Genomic DNA, 18,883 nt, shown 5'->3' with positions numbered 1-18,883 from the left:
TAGTTTAATCATAACTTTTATTTAAAACATTTTATTAGGTGACGCGGGAATGATGATGGCCACTTCTCTCGTGCAAAAAAATTATTTCAGATCTTACATAATTAGATGATAATCAATGTATAATAAAGAGTTCCACAACTTTCTAATATACTTTTTATTACAATTTCAGGTTCTACGATTGCTGTCAGTGAACGGAACATTCTCAGCCGAACCTGGAAGATGAGAAGAACCTGTCCAGACCAAGTCTTATGGCTGAGAGCTTGTTACAAATGTATCCAGCTTAGAGACTCCTCTACATTAGCAGATGCTTTCTGTGCTCGTTACAATGTATCAGTGAAGTTTACAGGATTTCCCAGACTCACATAAGTAAAGCTTTAGGTCCGGCATGGCTCGGTTTTCAGTCTATGGATATGACGTGGAACGTTGATTTTTTTTTTTTTGCTGAAAGCAAGCAGAGATCTAGAAAATGTTGAAAAACAATTCTAAAGTTTATTAGAACTTTGGGAAACTTTTTATCGTACAATGATTAGGCTTTATGACAAAAAAAAAGGAAACACCCCTTATACTTTTTAGATATTGGGATTTGTATCAATCCATGACGGTGTTATAGATCTGCAGAGTAATACGGCGAGGAGTCCACTTCTAGAGACCGGGGTCATCCCGACTATCACTGGTCACTCATCGTCCTCTGGTCACCGACCTCCATGGCCTTCTCCTGAACTAGAATAATATAATATCCATAGAACAACAATATAGTAAAACCAAGTGAGACGTATCCTGCGGACATAATATTCACCGTCGTCCTCATTATACTCTGCGGAAGGTTTGCATACAGACTACATCCCCCGCGGTCAGCTCCTGCCAAAAGAGAAGGGGATAAAGGGTTAAAAGTTAACAACACCCAATCACTGACTCTACTACTCTAACCTATTTATAATAGACACATTTGCAAAGGGTCTTCATTTAAAATAATCTATCATTTTCTGTATACAGCTCCCACGCTGGCTTATGTGTCGCCATGGTGACAGACTACAAATAAACCCTGTAGTCTGATCTTGAAGTCTCGTGTTACTCTAAGTCCTTCGCCCACTTTTTATGACAACCCTTAAGTTCACTTTTTAGACACAAGCAAATAAGGAAGATTAACCCTTGGAAGGCATTTTTTTAAGCCCTTTGGCAAAATGGTGCCCATCCGGCAGTCTCATCTGTCAGAGCATGATGGGAGTTGTAAGTTTATAAATAAAAAATACACTATCAACAAATACTGAAGACCAAAATGGTGAGAAAAGGAACGAGAAGAGCTTAGGTGTGACGTACCGCATACAGCAGATCCCCCTCCAGCCACTGCTTCCAGCCACGGTTGGGCACGTCGCCCTTCTGCACACACACCAGCTTATTCCCTTCCCAGGACACGGTCGTCTGTAGAAACAGATTGTGGATGTAGAATATTAATTACTGGCAAATTAAATATTACATCCGTTACATAGAAACCAACAGCAAACTGCTGCCGTCAGATCGGATCTATCTCTTCTAGATCTTCCATGTCATTATGTGAAATCACAGTGGATCTAACTGTCTTGCTGAACCCCAGAAATGCGGATCATCTATGTCAGGGGTGGGGACCCTCCGGCCCACGGGCCCTTTGCATCCAGCGATGACTTTTTCTCTGGTCCCTGGGCCACATTGCTCGTGCTGGACGCTGCACTTTGCCAACCGCTGTCCCTAGAATTCCTCCTTGCAATGAAGGATTGCATCCAAACATTGGCCAGTGCCATCATCTAGATGTGCTTTGTGGGCAGAGTGAGCGCCATGCGCTCTGGTCCCACAGGTAAAGATTTGAGCAGTAGCAGCCCCTGTGTCTCCTGTGACGTATATGCTCCATGTGACAACACCGTGTGTATTCTTAATTATGCCAGATGTGTTGTTCACTAGGTCAAGGGACATGAGCCAGTGTTCACATGAGACTGAACGTTGACTCTTGCTGTATGTCGACTTGTTGTATGTTGAGTTGTTGAGTGCCTGCTGATTACCTATTGTATCAGCCCCTGCAGTTTATTTTTCTACAAACCTTGGAGGACAAAATATGCAGGTTAATTGAACACTAACAATGAGAGATTACCTCCTCCCACCTTCCCCCAATCCTGTGGAAGAAGAGCTGTGGAATACAAAGGGGGGAGCTGCTGTGTTTCCAGTGAGACTGTACAGGACCGCAGCCAAGGAACCATGGCACCAACTGGTGGAAAACAGATCTGCTCCACTGCCCACAAAGACGTTTGGAGAATCCAGGTTGGGACAATTTTGTCACCTGACCACATTTCTCACTGTACTCAGCTTTCTAAGTTTCCGCTACCCCCATCTGTGGGTGCTGCCAAAAGCGGGGTGCTACTGGTTGAAGTGGTTGGCCCTGGATGCCTCAAAGTCGCAGATGTTCTAATCCCTGGCGAGCAAGGAAAAGGCTGAGACTCTGTCATTTGTACCATCTTTGGAACATGCTGGGACACTACTATATGTTAATGACTGTTGGTGATCCAATAAAGTCTTACCACACTGTGCTACCTGTTGTGAATTCCGCTCTTGGGCTCCCTCCGGTGGTTGTAAGTGGCACTTTTGTGAGTTCTGCTCTTGGGCTCCCTCTTGTGGTTTCTAGTGGTATGGCTGCTCCTTGGAGTTAGCTGTCATCAGCTGCCTCCACTTATCGTCTCTTCTGCTCGGCTATTTAGGCCTGGCTCTTTCTTCAGCCAGTGCCACTTGTAAATGGTTCCTGGTTGGATTCACATCTCTTTGGATTTTCCTGTTTTCCTGACCAGTTCAGCAAAGCTAAGTTTTTGCTTGCTCTTTTCTGTCCATAGATTGTGGACTTATCCATTCTGTGCTTTCTATGTTTGTCCAGCTTATCAGTGTGTATTAATTCTGTCTTGCTGGAAGCTCTGGGAGGCAGATTTGCCCTCCACACCTTTAGTCAGGTGTGGAGATTTTTTGTAAACTCAGTATGGATTTTTGTAGTGTTTTATACTGACCGCACAGTATTCCATCCTGTCCTATCTATTTATCTAGACTGGCCTCCTGTGCTCATCCTGGTTTCATTCTGTGTATGTCTTTTCCCTCTCCACTCACAGTCATTGTTTGTGGGGGGCTAATCTATCCTTTGGGGATTTTCTCTGAGGCAAGATAGCTTTCCTGCTTCTTTCTTTAGGGGTAGTTAGCTCTTAGGCTGTGACGAGATGCCTAGGGAGAGTTAGGAGCATTCCACGGCTACTTCTAGTGTTGTGTTGAGCTTAGGGACTGCGGTCAGTACAGTTACCACTTCCTTCAGAGCTCGTTCCATGTTGCTCCTAGACCACCGTCTCATAACAGCTACCCTCACCCGGTGTTATCTGACTAGTGTTCTGCCCACAGGGAAGGAGAACAAGCATTCAATGGGATCATCCCTGGTCCATGAAGTCTTTCCAGAGACAGCCAGACCAATGGATGAGAGCATGCACTGACCCCCGTGTCTCCAGCAACTCTTATGTGATGAAAATACTCCAGTCCCAATGTCTATTGCATATACTCCAAGCCCAGTGTCTCCTATGTAATGTATATGCTGCAGCCCCGGCATCTCCTATGTGATGTATATGCTCTATCCCCAGTGTATTCCATGTAATGTACAGCATGTGCTCAGCCCCAGTGTCTCATATTTGATGGATATGCTCCAGCCCCACCATGTCCTATGTGATGTATATGCTGCAGTCCCAGCGTATCCTATCGGATGGATGTATATGCTCCAGCCCCAGTCTCCTGTGATGTATATGCTGTAGCTCAAGTAACTCTTATGTGGTGTTTATGTTCCAGTCCCAGCGTCTCCTATGTGAGGTACAGTATATACTTTAGCCCCAATGTCTCCTATTGCATATACTTCAACCACAGCGGGGTGTACAACACAGCGCGGGACACATCTTCCATACACTACGCCGCATGGGACAGATCCTCTATATACTACACCAGACGGGACACATCCTCTATATACTACACCACACGGGACACATCCTCTATATACTACACCACACCGGACACATCCTCTATATACTACACCACACGGGACACATCCTCTATATACTACACCACACGGGACACATCCTCTATATACTGCACCACACGGGACACATCCTCTATATACTGCACCACACGGGACACATCCTCTATATACTGCACCACACGGGACACATCCTCTATATACTGCACCACACGGGACACATCCTCTATATACTGCACCACACGGGACACATCCTCTATATACTGCACCACACGGGACACATCCTCTATATACTGCACCACACGGGACACATCCTCTATATACTACAGGTTATTAGATTAATTTTGCCTGAACCACTTTCAGCATAAATCAGAGTGTGGCTGCACAATTGTTGTAGCGTTTCACAGAAAATCCAGTTTGGAAACTTGTGCCGTGATTATATAGAGGTGTCAGGCTACGTTCAGACTAGCGTTGTGCGCCGCTGCGTCGGCGACGCAACGCACAACGCACGCAAAAACGCGGCAAAACGTACGCAAAAACGCTGCGTTTTGCGACGCGTGCCTCGTTTTTTGCCGAAAATCGGATGCAAGAAAAATGCAACTTGTTGCGTTTTCTTGGTCCGACGCTTTCGGCAAAAAAGACGCACGCGTCGCAAAACGCAACAAGCAAAAACGCATGCATCCCCCATGTTAAACATAGGGGCGCATGACGCGTGCGTCGCCGCAGCGTCGCCCGAAGCTAACCCGACGCACACTAGCACAACGCTAGTGTGAACGTTGCCTTAATCACCTGGTACGGGGCGGTGAAATGTCGCTGCAGATCTCCTTGTGTCCTGCTGATGGCGATGTAATGCAGTGTGGAGGATGTGGATATGAGCTGTATGCTGCAGCACCACTAGGCGTCAGTCCGCCGCACTGTTGTGTTATTTGCAGGTTACGTCTTATTAATTGTATAGGTTTTGTATTATTTTTAGCCATTAACACAAGGCTGAGATGAATAATAAGGTTGTGTTGCTGCTGGAGACACGGATCACTGAGTGTGGGAGGTTGTAACAGCTGATCACACAGAAGAGGGAACATGTTACTGCCAATAGGACAAAAGCCTTATTTTATTAAAAAAAAAATCAGATGAGTGTATGTGATAGGCGATGTTCTATTTTCCACTTGTGTGCGGGGTATATGCGAGTGTGGTCTGTCAGTTCATATGTAATAGTCTGAAATATTGTCAGCCCCCCCATTATGTTGCAATTGGAGGCGCTGCCAGATCCACGTCACCGAATAGTCATTACCCGCTATTTGCATTTTACCTTGATACAAATAATTCACCACCAACATTTTCATGATCACTCCGCCTGGACGCCCCTCCGCCGAGCGCACAGAATCGCCCCACTCTTGCCGCCGTGAGCCTCCCTACCTCCTGTGCCCTTGCTACACTGCCAGCCCCCCACCCCAGTAAGCTAAATTTTGGTCTATAAAGACGGACCCCCTTTTCACAGATTAAAAAATTGATTTTCCTCCTCAAAATTTGGGGGTGCGTCTTATAGTCCGCAAAATATGGTAACTGTATTACACATTTAACACATATAAAGATATGTGCAGACGATCAGTAAACGCATATATCTGCAGCATCCAACCCGCAGCGTCCAGGTGTTACAGCATAGTGGATGGAGTTTCCAGAAATCCATTGCCCGCTATGTGTGCACCGACGCCATGGTTCCACAAGGGAAATTTCACCCATACAATGTACTGGACGCGGTGATTCCACACGGTTCAATGATCACACGCGGATTCACCTGCTAGTTCCAGGTCGTGGGCACATACACTAATTTGCAGTAAAAACGCAGCAAAGGGATCACCAATGTAATATTATGAGTTTATTAAATGATGAGAATGTGTGCAAACTGTAAAGCGCTGCGGAACATGTTAGCGCTATGTAAAAAAATAAAGATTATTTTATTATTAAAATATAAAAATAAAAAAACAGACGGAGCACCTACAGTTTAAAACTATTAAGAAACATAACAATGGTTATATAGACAAATCACAACCTGCTAACAATAGTTTATGTCTAACCGCCAAAGCCCTAAAACATGAAATATGTAATATTGACATATAATTAGTAATGTGCACACACGTGGTACAATATGCCAAAAATCAGACGCTTCCAAACGCATGGCCTCATCATATGGGCACTGCAGAATTATTTAGTGGCATAGGCATCTTAGTGTATGGAAACTTTGACTTTTCAGTAAGTAATAAAAATACCGATAATCATTCTCTCTCATTATTCTGTCATTTGGCAAATATTAATAATTATGGTAATAATCCTAACTGACCTAAAACTGGAAAGGTTTATTCTGATTTCATGTCAGATGTCGAGAAAAACCTGCAGATGTGTCTTTATATGTAATGGTGGATGGAAACTTCTGGCTTTAACTCTACATACACAATATATTATAAAATATATAAATATATTTCCAGCACAATGGACCAAGTCCTATGCAATCCTGGCAGAGGCGTAGCTAGAGCTTTTGCCGCCCGGGGCTGTTCCCGAGTTTGGCGCCCCCCCCCCCCCCCCGGCTCAATACACACAAAGGTTACCAAAAACGGTTTTCCTGTTTTGTAGAACTTAAACTGGGCCTAATGGTGTCACCCCCACATGCCACACCTGTGACTTAATACCACCACACCATGACCAGGCCACATAGTGACCGAATAATACTACATACAAGGGACAAATACCACAACACCATTTCCAGACCACATGTTACCACCACATAGTGACTGAATACTACAATACTGATCAGTAATAAAAAAAAACCACAATACTATCACCATAAGTGCCAGTATTCACAGGAGATCTGTACTTAGTATGCAGTGTCTGTGTAGAGGTAATACAGAGATCACTGGTGACATTATACACAGGACCTCTATATAGTATACAGTGTATAGTGTCAGTGTATAGGTAACACTGACTCACCAGTGACGTCTCTAGGTGAAGTCCTTCATCTTTCATCCAGCACAGACCGCCATCATTCCTTCCAGCCAGGACTCGTTTCTGCAGGAAATAACACAGTCATCTCGAGCTCCGCTTGCAGAACACATTACTTAATTTTTCACAACTTCTACATTACATCACATGAAGAAAAAAAGGTGATATAGTGTCACTCTGCACAGTAACAGGACCGCCCCCCCATTTAAAACAGTATACTCAAAAAATAAAATAAATACATCACTGCAGTAATAATATCCCTTAATTAGCCCCTATGGTAATAATATTCCCCACCCTGGCCCCGTTTCTCATTCCTGGCTCCAGCCATATGTTCTCGCATCCTGCCCTCATGAGTATCCATTCTACCCCATATGATCTCCACATCCTGCCCCACCAGCCTCCATCGTATCCGTCCTGCCCCATGATCCAATCCTGCCCCGTGTCTCCAATCATGCCCCGTATCTACATTCTGCCCATGCCTCAAGTCCTGCCCCCAGTGTGTCCAGCATATTACCCCCATGTTGTCCAGCAATCTGCCCCAGTGTGTCCAGCATATTACCCCCAGTGTGTCCAGCAATCTGCCCCAGTATGTCCAGCACTGCCCCCAGTGTGTCCAGCAATCTGCCCCAGTGTCCAGCCTTTCCCCAGTGTGTCCAGCATATTACCCCCAGTGTCCAGCATTGCCCCAGTGTGTCCAGCATATTACCCCCAGTGTGTCCAGCAATCTGCCCCAGTGTCCAGCATTGCTCCAGTGTGTCCAGAAGTCTGCCCCAGGGTCTCCAGCATTGCCTCAATGTGTCCAGAAATCTGCCCCAGGGTCTCCAGTATTGCCCCAGTGTGTCCAGCAATCTGCCCCATGGTCTCCTGTATTGCCCCAGTGTGTCCAGCATTCTGCCCCATGGTCTCCAGTATTGCCCCGGTGTATCCAGCAATCTGCCCCATGGTCTCCTGTATTGCCCCAGTGTGTCCAGCATTCTGCCCCATGGTCTCCAGTATTGCCCCGGTGTGTCCAGCAATCTGCCCCATGGTCTCCAGTATTGCCCCAGTATGTCCAGAAGTCTGCCCAGGGTCTCCAGCATTGCCTCAATGTGTCCTGAAATCTGCCCCATGGTCTCCAGTATTCAGTGTGTCCAGCAATCTGCCCCATAGTCTCCTGTATTGCCCCAGTGTGTCCAGCATTCTGCCCCATGGTCTCCAGTATTTCCCCAGTGTGTCCAGCATTCTGCCCCATGGTCTCCAGTATTGCCCCAGTGTGTCCAGCAATCTGCCCCATGGTCTCATGCATTGCCCCAGTGTGTCCAGCATTCTGCCACATGGTCTCCTGTATTGCCCCAGTGTGTCCAGCAATCTGCCCCATGGTCTCCTGTATTGCCCCAGTGTGTCCAGCATTCTGCCACATGGTCTCCTGTATTGCCCCAGTGTGTCCAGCAATCTGCCCCATGGTCTCCTGTATTGCCCCAGTGTGTCCAGCATTCTGCCCCATGGTCTCCTGTATTGCCCCAGTGTGTCCAGCATTCTGCCCCATGGTCTCCAGTATTGCCCCAGTGTGTCCAGCAATCTGCCCCATGGTCTCCAGTATTGCCCCAGTGTGTCCAGCAATCTGCCCCATAGTCTCCTGTATTGCCCCAGTGTGTCCAGCAATCTGCCCCATGGTCTCATGTATTGCCCCAGTGTGTCCAGCAATCTGCCCCATGGTCTCATGTATTGCCCCAGTGTGTCCAGCATTCTGCCCCATGGTCTCATGTATTGCCCCAGTGTGTCCAGCAATCTGCCCCATGGTCTCCAGTATTGCCCCAGTGTGTCCAGCATCGCCCCAGCCCCAGACAGTCAGACATAAAGAAAAAAAAAAAAAAGTAAAATCCTCACCTCTCCCGTTCCTAGCGCAGGTCCGGTGCAGTCAGCGTCTCTCCGGCTCTGCGACGCTCAGGACAGAGAGGCAGAGCGGCGCGCACAGTAGTGACGTCATCGCGCCCTCTGCTCTGAGACGTCGCAGAGTCAGAGGACGCTGCAGCTGCCGGCGCCGCAGGAACCAGGAGAGGTGAGTATAGAGCGGGGGGCGGGGTCCGGTGGTGGGGGGAGCTGGCCCTGGTCGTGGCGGCGGACGGCGCCGCCCGAAGATTTAAAGGGGCGTCTTTTTTTTTTTTTTTTTTTCTTCTCCTGCAGCGCCGGCCGCCCCCCGCATTGTGCCGCCCGGGGCGGACCGCCCCCCCCCGCACCTCCCTTCCTACGCCACTGAATCCTGGAGGGTTGTATCAAGATGAAAAAATGAACAAAGGTCATGGAAACAGGCAGGTAATATGGTGGATGGGAGATTGCAGTCATAGTAATTGGTGCTTTGCAAAATTCTCATCTGTACAACCTGGAAAGATGAGACAAGGTACGTCCTCACAAGTTTCCGGGTTGTTCAGATAAGTATTTTATACACAGATGCTTCTCACAAAATTAGAATATCATCAAAGAGTTAATTTATTTCACATCTTAACCCCTTTCTGACATCTGACGTACTATCCGTCGAAGTGTGCTGGGTCTGTATTATCACCAACGGGATAGTACGTCATGGGAGATCAGCCGTGCTCACGGGGGGAGCGCGGACGATCGCGGCCGGGGGGAGCGTGGCCGATCATGGTCGGGTGTCAGCTGATTAACACAGCTGACATCCGGCACTATGTGCCACGAGTGGTCACGGACCGCTCCCGGCACATTAACCATAACCCCCAAAACACTGCGATCAAACATGATCGCAGTGTTCCGGCGGCATAGGGAAGCATCGCGCAGGGAGGGGGCTCCCGTCGTGCTTCCCTTAGACTCTCAGAACAAAGCGATGTGAGGGTCTCCTACGTCCTCCTCACTGCAGGCCCCCGGTTCCAAGATGGCCGCGGGGTCCTGCAGGGAGGCAGCTTGTCAGTGCCTGCTGAGAGCAGGAGCCAGCAAGCCTGCAGCACTGCCTGTCAGATCGCTGATCTGACACAGTGCTGTGCACAGTGTCAGATCAGCGATCCGACAATATATAGTGATGTCCCACCCTGGGACTAAGTAAAAAAAATTAAAAAAAAAAAAAAAACTGTCAAAAAAAATTTGTTAAAAATTTCCTATATAAAAGGAAAAAAAAAATATTATTCCAATAAATACATTTCTTGATGTAAATAAAAAAAAACAATAAAAGTACACATATTTAGTATCGCCGCGTCCGTAACGACCCGACCTATAAAACTGTTCCACTAGTTAACCCCTTCAGTGAACACCGGAAAAAAAAAAACAGGCAAAAAACAATGCTTTATCGTCATATCGCCGAACAAAAAGTGAATTAACACACGACCAAAAAGACAGATATAAATAAACATGGTACCGAGGAAAATGTCATCTTGTCCTGCAAAAAACGAGCCGCCATACAGTATCATCAGCGAAAAAATAAAAAAGTAGTCCTGAGAATAAAGCGATGCAAAAATAATTATTTTTTATATAAAATAGTTTTTATTGTATAAAAGCGCCAAAACATAAAAAAATGATATAAATGAGATATCGCTGTAATCGTACTAAACCGAAGAATAAAACTGCTTTATCAATTTTACCAAATGTGGAAAGGTATAAACGCCTCCCCCAAAAGAAATTCTGGAATTGCTGGTTTTTGTTCATTCTGCCTAACAAAAATCGGGATAAAAGCGATAAAAAAATGTCGTGCCCGAAAATGGTACCAATAAAAACATCAACTCGTCCCGCAAAAAAACAAGACTTCACATGACTCTGGACCAAAATAAGGAAAAATTATAGCTCTCAAAATGTGGTGACACAAAAACTATTTTTTGCAATAAAAAACGTCTTTTAGTGTGTGACAGCTGCCAAACAAAAATCCGCTAAAAAACCCGCTATAAATAGTAAATCAAATCCCCATTTACCACCCCCCTAGTTAGGGAAAAATAATAAAATAAAAAAAATGTATTTATGTCCATTTTCCCATTAGGGTTAGGGCTAGGGTTTGGGCTGAGGTTAGGGCTAGGGTTAGGGGTGTGGTTAGGGCTGGGATTAGGGTTAGTGGTGTGTTCAGGTTAGGCTACGTTCACACTAGCGTTGTGCGTCGCTGCGTCGGCGACGCAACGCACAACACACGCAAAAATGCGGCAAAACGCTGCGTTTTGCGACGTATGCGTTGGTTTTTGCCGAAAATCGGACACAAGAAAAATGCAACTTGTTGCGTTTTCTTGGTCCGACGCTTGCGGCAAAAAAGACGCATGCGTCGCACAACGCAACAAACAAAAACGCATGCGTCCCTCATGTTAAGTATAGGGGCGCATGATGCATGCGTCGCCGCTGCGTCGCCGACGCAAACCGGACGCACATTAGCTTAACGCTAATGTGAACGTAGCCTTAGGGGTGTGATTAGGGTTATCTTTAGGGTTGGGATTAGGGTTAGGGGTATCTTGGGTTATGATTGGAGTTAGAATTGGGGGGGTTTCCACTGTTTAGGCACATCAGGGGTCTCCAAACGCAACATGACGTCCGATCTCAATTCCAGCCAATTCTGCATTGAAGAAGTAAAACAGTGCTCCTTCCCTTCCGAGCTCTGCCGTTCGCTCAAACAGTGGTTTACCCCCACATATGGGGTATCAGCGTACTCGGGAAAAATTGCGCAACAGCTTTTGTGGTCCAATTTCTCCTGTTAACTTTGGGAAAATAAAAATTTGAGGGCTAAAAAATCCTTTTTGTGGGAAAAAAATGATTTTTTATTTTCACGGCTCTGCGTTATAAACTTTAGTGAAACACTTGGGGGTTCAAAGTTCTCACAAGACATCTAGATAAGTTCCTTGGGGGGTCTAGGTTCCAAAATGGGGTCACTTGTAGGGGGTTTCCACTGTTTAGGCACATCAGTGGCTCTGCAAACACAACATGACGCCTGCAGACCATTCCATCAAAGTCTGCATTTCAAAAAATGCCACTTCTTCCCTTCCGAGCCCCGACGTGTGCCCAAACAGTGGTTTACCCCCACATATGGGGTATCAGCATACTCAGGACAAATTGGACAACAACTTTTGGGGTCCAATTTCTCCCGTTTCCATTGGAAAATACAAATCTGGGGGCTAAAAAAATCATTTTTGTGGAAAAAAAAAAAAGATTTTTATTTTCATGGCTCTGCGTTATAAAATTTAGTGAAAAACTTGGGGGTTCAAAGTTCTCACAACACATCTAGATATGTTCCTTGGGGGGGTCTGGTTTCCAAAATGGGGTCTGTTATGATAAGGTAATTCAGTACCACAATGGACATAGAAGTCAGAGCACATACAGTGACCTGACAATAACCCAAAAACATAGAACGAGCTCTGAGACGTGGGAACTCTGCTGACCGCAATCCCTAATCCTCTCCAACCACACTAGAGGCAGCCGTGGATTGCGCCTAACACTCCCTATGCAACTCGGCACAGCCTGAGAAATTAGCTAGCCTGAAGATAGAAAATAAGCCTACCTTGCCTCAGAGAAATACCCCAAAGGAAAAGGCAGCCCCCACATATAATGACTGTGAGTTAAGATGAAAAGACAAACGTGGAGATGAAATAGATTTAGCAAAGTGAGGCCCGACTTTCTGAACAGAGCGAGGATAGGAAAGGTAACTTTGCAGTCAACACAAAACCCTACAAAAAACCACGCAAAGGGGGCAAAAAGACCCTCCGTACCGAACTAACGGCACGGAGGTACACCCTCTGCGTCCCAGAGCTTCCAGCAAGCAAGAAAAAACAAATAAGCAAGCTGGACAGAAAAAAACAGCAAACAAAATAGCAAAAGCGGAACTTAGCTATGCAGAGCAGCAGGCCACAAGAACGATCCAGGAGGAAACAGGTCCAATACTAGAACATTGACTGGAGGCCAGGATCAAAGCATTAGGTGGAGTTAAATAGAGCAGCACCTAACGACTTCACCACATCACCTGAGGAAGGAAACCCAGAAGCCGCAGTACCACTCTTCTCCACCAACGGAAGCTCACAGAGAGAATCAGCCGAAGTACCACTTGTGACCACAGGAGGGAGCTCTGCCACAGAATTCACAACAGTACCCCCCCTTGAGGAGGGGTCACCGAACCCTCACCAGAGCCCCCAGGATGACCAGGATGAGCCATATGAAAGGCACGAACAAGATCGGGAGCATGGACATCAGAGGCAAAGACCCAAGAATTATCTTCCTGAGCATAACCCTTCCACTTAACCAGATACTGGAGTTTCCGTCTTGAAACACGAGAATCCAAAATCTTCTCCACAATATACTCCAACTCCCCCTCCACCAAAACCGGGGCAGGAGGATCAACAGATGGAACCATCTGTAGAATGTAAGCCCGCAAGGGCAGGGTCCTCGCCCCTCTGTATCAGTCCGTCATTGTTAGTTTGTTTACTGTATGTGATATTTGTAACTTGTATGTAACCCCTTCTCATGTACAGCACCATGGAATCAATGGTGCTATATAAATAAATAATAATAATAATAATAATAGGTGCCACGTATCTCCGCAACAATGACCTATGGAATACGTTATGTATGGAAAAAGAATCTGGAAGGGTTAGACGAAAAGACACCGGATTAAGAACCTCAGAAATCCTATACGGACCAATGAAACAAGGTTTAAACTTAGGAGAGGAAACCTTCATAGGAATATGACGAGAAGATAACCAAACCAAATCCCCAACATGAAGTCGGGGACCCACACAGCGTCTGCGATTAGCGAAACGTTGAGCCTTCTCCTGGGACAAGGTCAAATTGTCCACTACATGAGTCCAAATCTGCTGCAACCTGTCCACCACAGTATCCACACCAGGACAGTCCGAAGACTCAACCTGCCCTGAAGAGAAACGAGGATGGAACCCAGAGTTGCAGAAAAACGGCGAAACCAAGGTAGCCGAGCTGGCCCGATTATTAAGGGCGAACTCAGCCAAAGGCAGAAAGGACACCCAGTCATCCTGATCAGCAGAAACAAAGCATCTCAGATATGTTTCCAAGGTCTGATTGGTTCGTTCGGTCTGGCCATTAGTCTGAGGATGGAAAGCCGAGGAAAAAGACAAGTCAATGCCTATCCTAGCACAAAAGGCTCGCCAAAACCTCGAAACAAACTAGGAACCTCTGTCAGAAACGATATTCTCTGGAATGCCATGTAAACGAACCACATGCTGGAAGAACAATGGCACCAAATCAGAGGAGGAAGGTAATTTAGACAAGGGTACCAAATGGACCATCTTAGAGAAGCGATCACAGACCACCCAAATGACTGACATCTTTTGAGAGACGGGAAGATCTGAAATAAAATCCATAGAGATATGTGTCCAAGGCCTCTTCGGGACCGGCAAGGGCAAAAGCAACCCACTGGCACGAGAACAGCAGGGCTTAGCCCGAGCACAAATCCCACAGGACTGCACAAAAGAACGCACATCCCGCGACAGAGATGGCCACCATAAGGATCTAGCCACTAACTCTCTGGTACCAAAGATTCCAGGATGACCAGCCAACACCGAACAATGAACCTCAGAGATAACTTTATTCGTCCACCTATCAGGGACAAACAGTTTCTCCGCTGGGCAACGATCAGGTTTATTAGCCTGAAATTTTTGCAGCACCCGCCGCAAATCAGGGGAGATGGCAGACACAATTACTCCCTCTTTGAGAATACCCGCCGGCTCAGATAAACCCGGAGAGTCGGGCACAAAACTCCTAGACAGAGCATCCGCCTTCACATTTTTAGAGCCCGGAAGGTACAAAATCACAAAGTCAAAACGGACAAAAAACAGCGACCAACGAGCCTGTCCAGGATTCAACCGCTTGGCAGACTCGAGATAAGTCAATATGATCAGTCAAGACCACCACGCGATGCTTAGCTCCTTCAAGCCAATGACGCCACTCCTCGAATGCCCACTTCATGGCCAGCAACTCTCGATTGCCAACATCATAATTTCGCTCAGCAGGCGAAAACGTCCTGGAAAAGAAGGCGCATGGTTTCATCACCGAGCAATCAGAACTTCTCTGCGACAAAACAGCCCCTGCTCCAATCTCAGAAGCATCAACCTCGACCTGGAATGGAAGCGAAACATCTGGTTGACACAACATAGGGGCAGAAGAAAAACGACGCTTCAACTCTTGAAAAGCTTCCACAGCAGCAGAAGACCAATTGACCACATCAGCACCCTTCTTGGTCAAATCGGTCAATGGTTTAGCAATACTAGAAAAATTGCAGATGAAGCGACGATAAAAATTAGCAAAGCCCAGGAACTTTTGCAGACATTTCAGAGATGTCGGCTGAGTACAATCATGGATGGCTTGGACCTTAACAGGGTCCATCTCGATAGTAGAAGGGGAAAAGATGAACCCCAAAAATGAAACCTTCTGCACACCAAAGAGACACTTTGATCCCTTCACAAACAAAGAATTAGCACGCAGGACCTGAAACACCGTTCTGACCTGCTTCACATGAGACTCCCAATCATCCGAGAAGATCAAAATGTCATCCAAGTACACAATCAGGAATTTATCCAGGTACTCTCGGAAGATGTAATGCATAAAGGACTGAAACACTGATGGAGCATTGGCAAGTCCGAATGGCATTACTAGATACTCAAAATGGCCCTCGGGCGTATTAAATGCAGTTTTCCATTCATCGCCTCGCTTAATACGCACAAGATTATACGCACCACGAAGATCTATCTTGGTGAACCAACTAGCCCCCTTAATCCGAGCAAACAAATCAGATAACAACGGCAAGGGGTACTGAAATTTAACCGTGATCTTATTTAGAAGGCGGTAATCTATACAAGGTCTCAGCGAACCATCCTTCTTGGCCACAAAAAAGAACCCTGCTCCCAATGGCGACGATGACGGGCGAATATGCCCCTTCTCCAAGGACTCCTTCACATAACTCCACATAGCGGCGTGCTCAGGCACAGATAAATTAAACAGTCGACCTTTTGGGAATTTACTACCAGGAATCAAATCGATAGCACAATCACAATCCCTATGCGGAGGTAGGGTATCGGTCTTAGGCTCATCAAATACATCCCGGTAATCAGACAAGAACTCTGGGACCTCAGAAGGGGTGGATGACGAAATAGACAGAAATGGAACATCACCATGTACCCCCTGACAACCCCAGCTGGACACAGACATGGATTTCCAATCTAATACTGGATTATGGACTTGTAGCCATGGCAACCCCAACACGACCACATCATGCAGATTATGCAACACCAGAAAGCGAATAACCTCCTGATGTGCAGGAGCCATGCACATGGTCAGCTGGGTCCAGTACTGAGGCTTATTCTTGGCCAAAGGCGTAGCATCAATTCCTCTCAATGGAATAGGACACTGTAAGGGCTCCAAGAAAAACCCACAACGCCTAGCATACTCCAAGTCCATCAAATTCAGGGCAGCGCCTGAATCCACAAATGCCATGACAGAATAAGATGACAAAGAGCAGATCAAGGTAACGGACAAAAGAAATTTTGACTGTACCGTACCAATGGTGGCAGACCTAGCAAACCGCTTAGTGCGCTTAGGACAATCAGAGATAGCATGAGTGGAATCACCACAGTAGAAACACAGCCCATTCTGACGTCTGTGTTCTTGCCGTTCAACTCTGGTCAAAGTCCTATCGCACTGCACAGGCTCAGGTTTAAGCTCAGGTAATACCGCCAAATGGTGCACAGATTTACGCTCACGCAAGCGTCGACCGATCCGAATGGCCAAAGACAGACTCATTCAGACCAGCAGGCATAGGAAATCCCACCATGACATCCTTAAGGGCTTCAGAGAGACCCTTTCTGAAAATAGCTGCGAGCGCACCTTCATTCCATTGAGTGAGTACGGACCACTTTCTAAATTTCTGACAATATACCTCTATCTCATCCTGTCCCTGACACAGAGCCAGCAAATTTTTCTCTTCCTGATCCACTGAATTAGGTTCATCGTACAGCAATCCGAGCGCCAGGAAAAACGCATCGATATTACTTAATGCAGGATCTCCTGACGCAAGAGAAAATGCCCAGTCCTGAGGTTCGCCACGTAAAAAAGAAATAATGATCCTAACTTGTTGAACTGGGTCACCAGAGGAGCAAGGTTTCAAAGCTAGAAATAGTTTACAATTATTTTTGAAACTCAGAAATTTAGTTCTATCTCCAAAAAACAAATCAGGAATAGGAATTCTTGGTTCTAACATAGAATTCTGAACCACAAAGTCTTGAATATTTTGTACTCTTGCCGTGAGCTGATCCACACATGAAGACAGACCTTTAATGTCCATCACCACACCTGTGTCCTGAACCACCCAAATGTCTAGGGGAAAAAAAAGGCAAAACACAGTGCAGAGAAAAAAAAATGGTCTCAGAACTTCTTTTTTCCCTCTATTGAGAATCATTAGTACTTTGGGCCTCCAGTACTGTTATGATAAGCTAATTCAGTACCACAATGGACATAGGAGTCAGAGCACATACAGTGACCTGACAATAACCCAAAAACATAGAACGAGCTCTGAGACGTGGGAACTCTGCTGACCGCAATCCCTAATCCTCTCCAACCACACTAGAGGCAGCCGTGGATTGCGCCTAACGCTCCCTATGCAACTCGGCACAGCCTGAGAAACTAGCTAGCCTGAAGATAGAAAATAAGCCTACCTTGCCTCAGAGAAATACCCCAAAGGAAAAGGAAGCCCCCACATATAATGACTGTGAGTTAAGATGAAAAGACAAACGTAGAGATGAAATAGATTTAGCAAAGTGAGGCCCGACTTTCTGAACAGAGCGAGGATAGGAAAGGTAACTTTGCGGTCAACACAAAACCCTACAAAAAACCACGCAAAGGGGGCAAAAAGACCCTCCGTACCGAACTAACGGCACGGAGGTACACCCTCTGCGTCCCAGAGCTTCCAGCAAGCAAGAAAAAACAAATAAGCAAGCTGGACAGAAAAAACAGCAAACAAAATAGCAAAAGCGGAACTTAGCTATGCAGAGCAGCAGGCCACAGGAACGATCCAGGAGGAAACAGGTCCAATACTAGAACATTGACTGGAGGCCAGGATCAAAGCACTAGGTGGAGTTAAATAGAGCAGCACCTAACGACTTCACCACATCACCTGAGGAAGGAAACCCAGAAGCCGCAGTACCACTCTTCTCCACCAACGGAAGCTCACAGAGAGAATCAGCCGAAGTACCACTTGTGACCACAGGAGGGAGCTCTGCCACAGAATTCACAACAGGGGTCACTTATGGGGGTTTCCACTGTTTAGGCACATCAGGGGCTCTCCAAACGTGACATGGCGTCCGATCTCAATTCCAGCCAATTCTGCGTTGAAAAAAAGTCAAATGGCGCTCCTTCCCTTCTGAGCTCTGCCATGTGCCGAAACAGTGGTTTACCCCCACATATGGGGTATCGGCGTACTCAGGATAAATTGTACAACAATTTCTGGGGTATAATTTCTCCATTTACCCTTGGTAAAATAAAACAAATTGGATCTGAAGTAATATTTTTCTTTTTAAACTTAAAAGTTCATTTTTTTAAAACATTCTAAATATTCCTGTGAAACACCTGAAGGGTTAATAAACTTTTTAAATGTGGTTTTGAGCACCTTGAAGGGTGCAGTTTTTAGGATGGTGTAACTCTTTGATATTTTCTATCATATAGACCCCTCAAAGTGACTTCAAATGTGAGGTGGTCCCTAAAAAAAATGGTGTAGTAAAAATGAGAAATTGCTGGTCAATTTTTAACCCCTATAACTCCCTAACAAAAAAAGTTTTGGTTCCAAAATTGTGCTGATGTAAAGTAGACATGTGGGAAATGTTACTTATTAAGTATTTTGTGTGACATATGGAGCGCCCCCAGTAGAGCAGTGGGGTACTCGGAGCCGGGCCCTTCGGTTCTCAAAGGGGG

The 18,883-nt window shown here is 46.1% G+C and overlaps 1 protein-coding gene across 2 annotated transcripts in view; it reads right to left on the bottom strand.

Annotated features, from left to right (window-relative positions):
• RBP5 (retinol binding protein 5) overlaps nt 1-18,883 on the bottom strand; it is a 34,201-nt gene continuing 15,318 nt past the window's right edge. Inside the window, exons 3-5 of one of the 2 annotated variants that reach the window (XM_069754177.1) lie at nt 1,318-1,419; nt 797-858; nt 1-720 (exon numbers count right to left, since the gene is read on the bottom strand). In XM_069754177.1, coding sequence (XP_069610278.1) covers nt 808-858; nt 1,318-1,419 — 153 coding nt within the window. In that variant the 3' untranslated portion in view covers nt 1-720; nt 797-807. Of the gene's footprint in view, nt 859-1,317; nt 1,420-18,883 lie in introns of both variants that reach the window. The other variant, XM_069754176.1, reaches the window with a different exon arrangement.

Source organism: Ranitomeya imitator, chromosome 2, assembly GCF_032444005.1.
Source record: "Ranitomeya imitator isolate aRanImi1 chromosome 2, aRanImi1.pri, whole genome shotgun sequence".
Lineage (NCBI taxonomy): Eukaryota > Metazoa > Chordata > Amphibia > Anura > Dendrobatidae > Ranitomeya > Ranitomeya imitator.
Note: the sequence above shows the minus strand (reverse complement) of the source record. Positions and strands in the feature narration are given on the sequence as shown.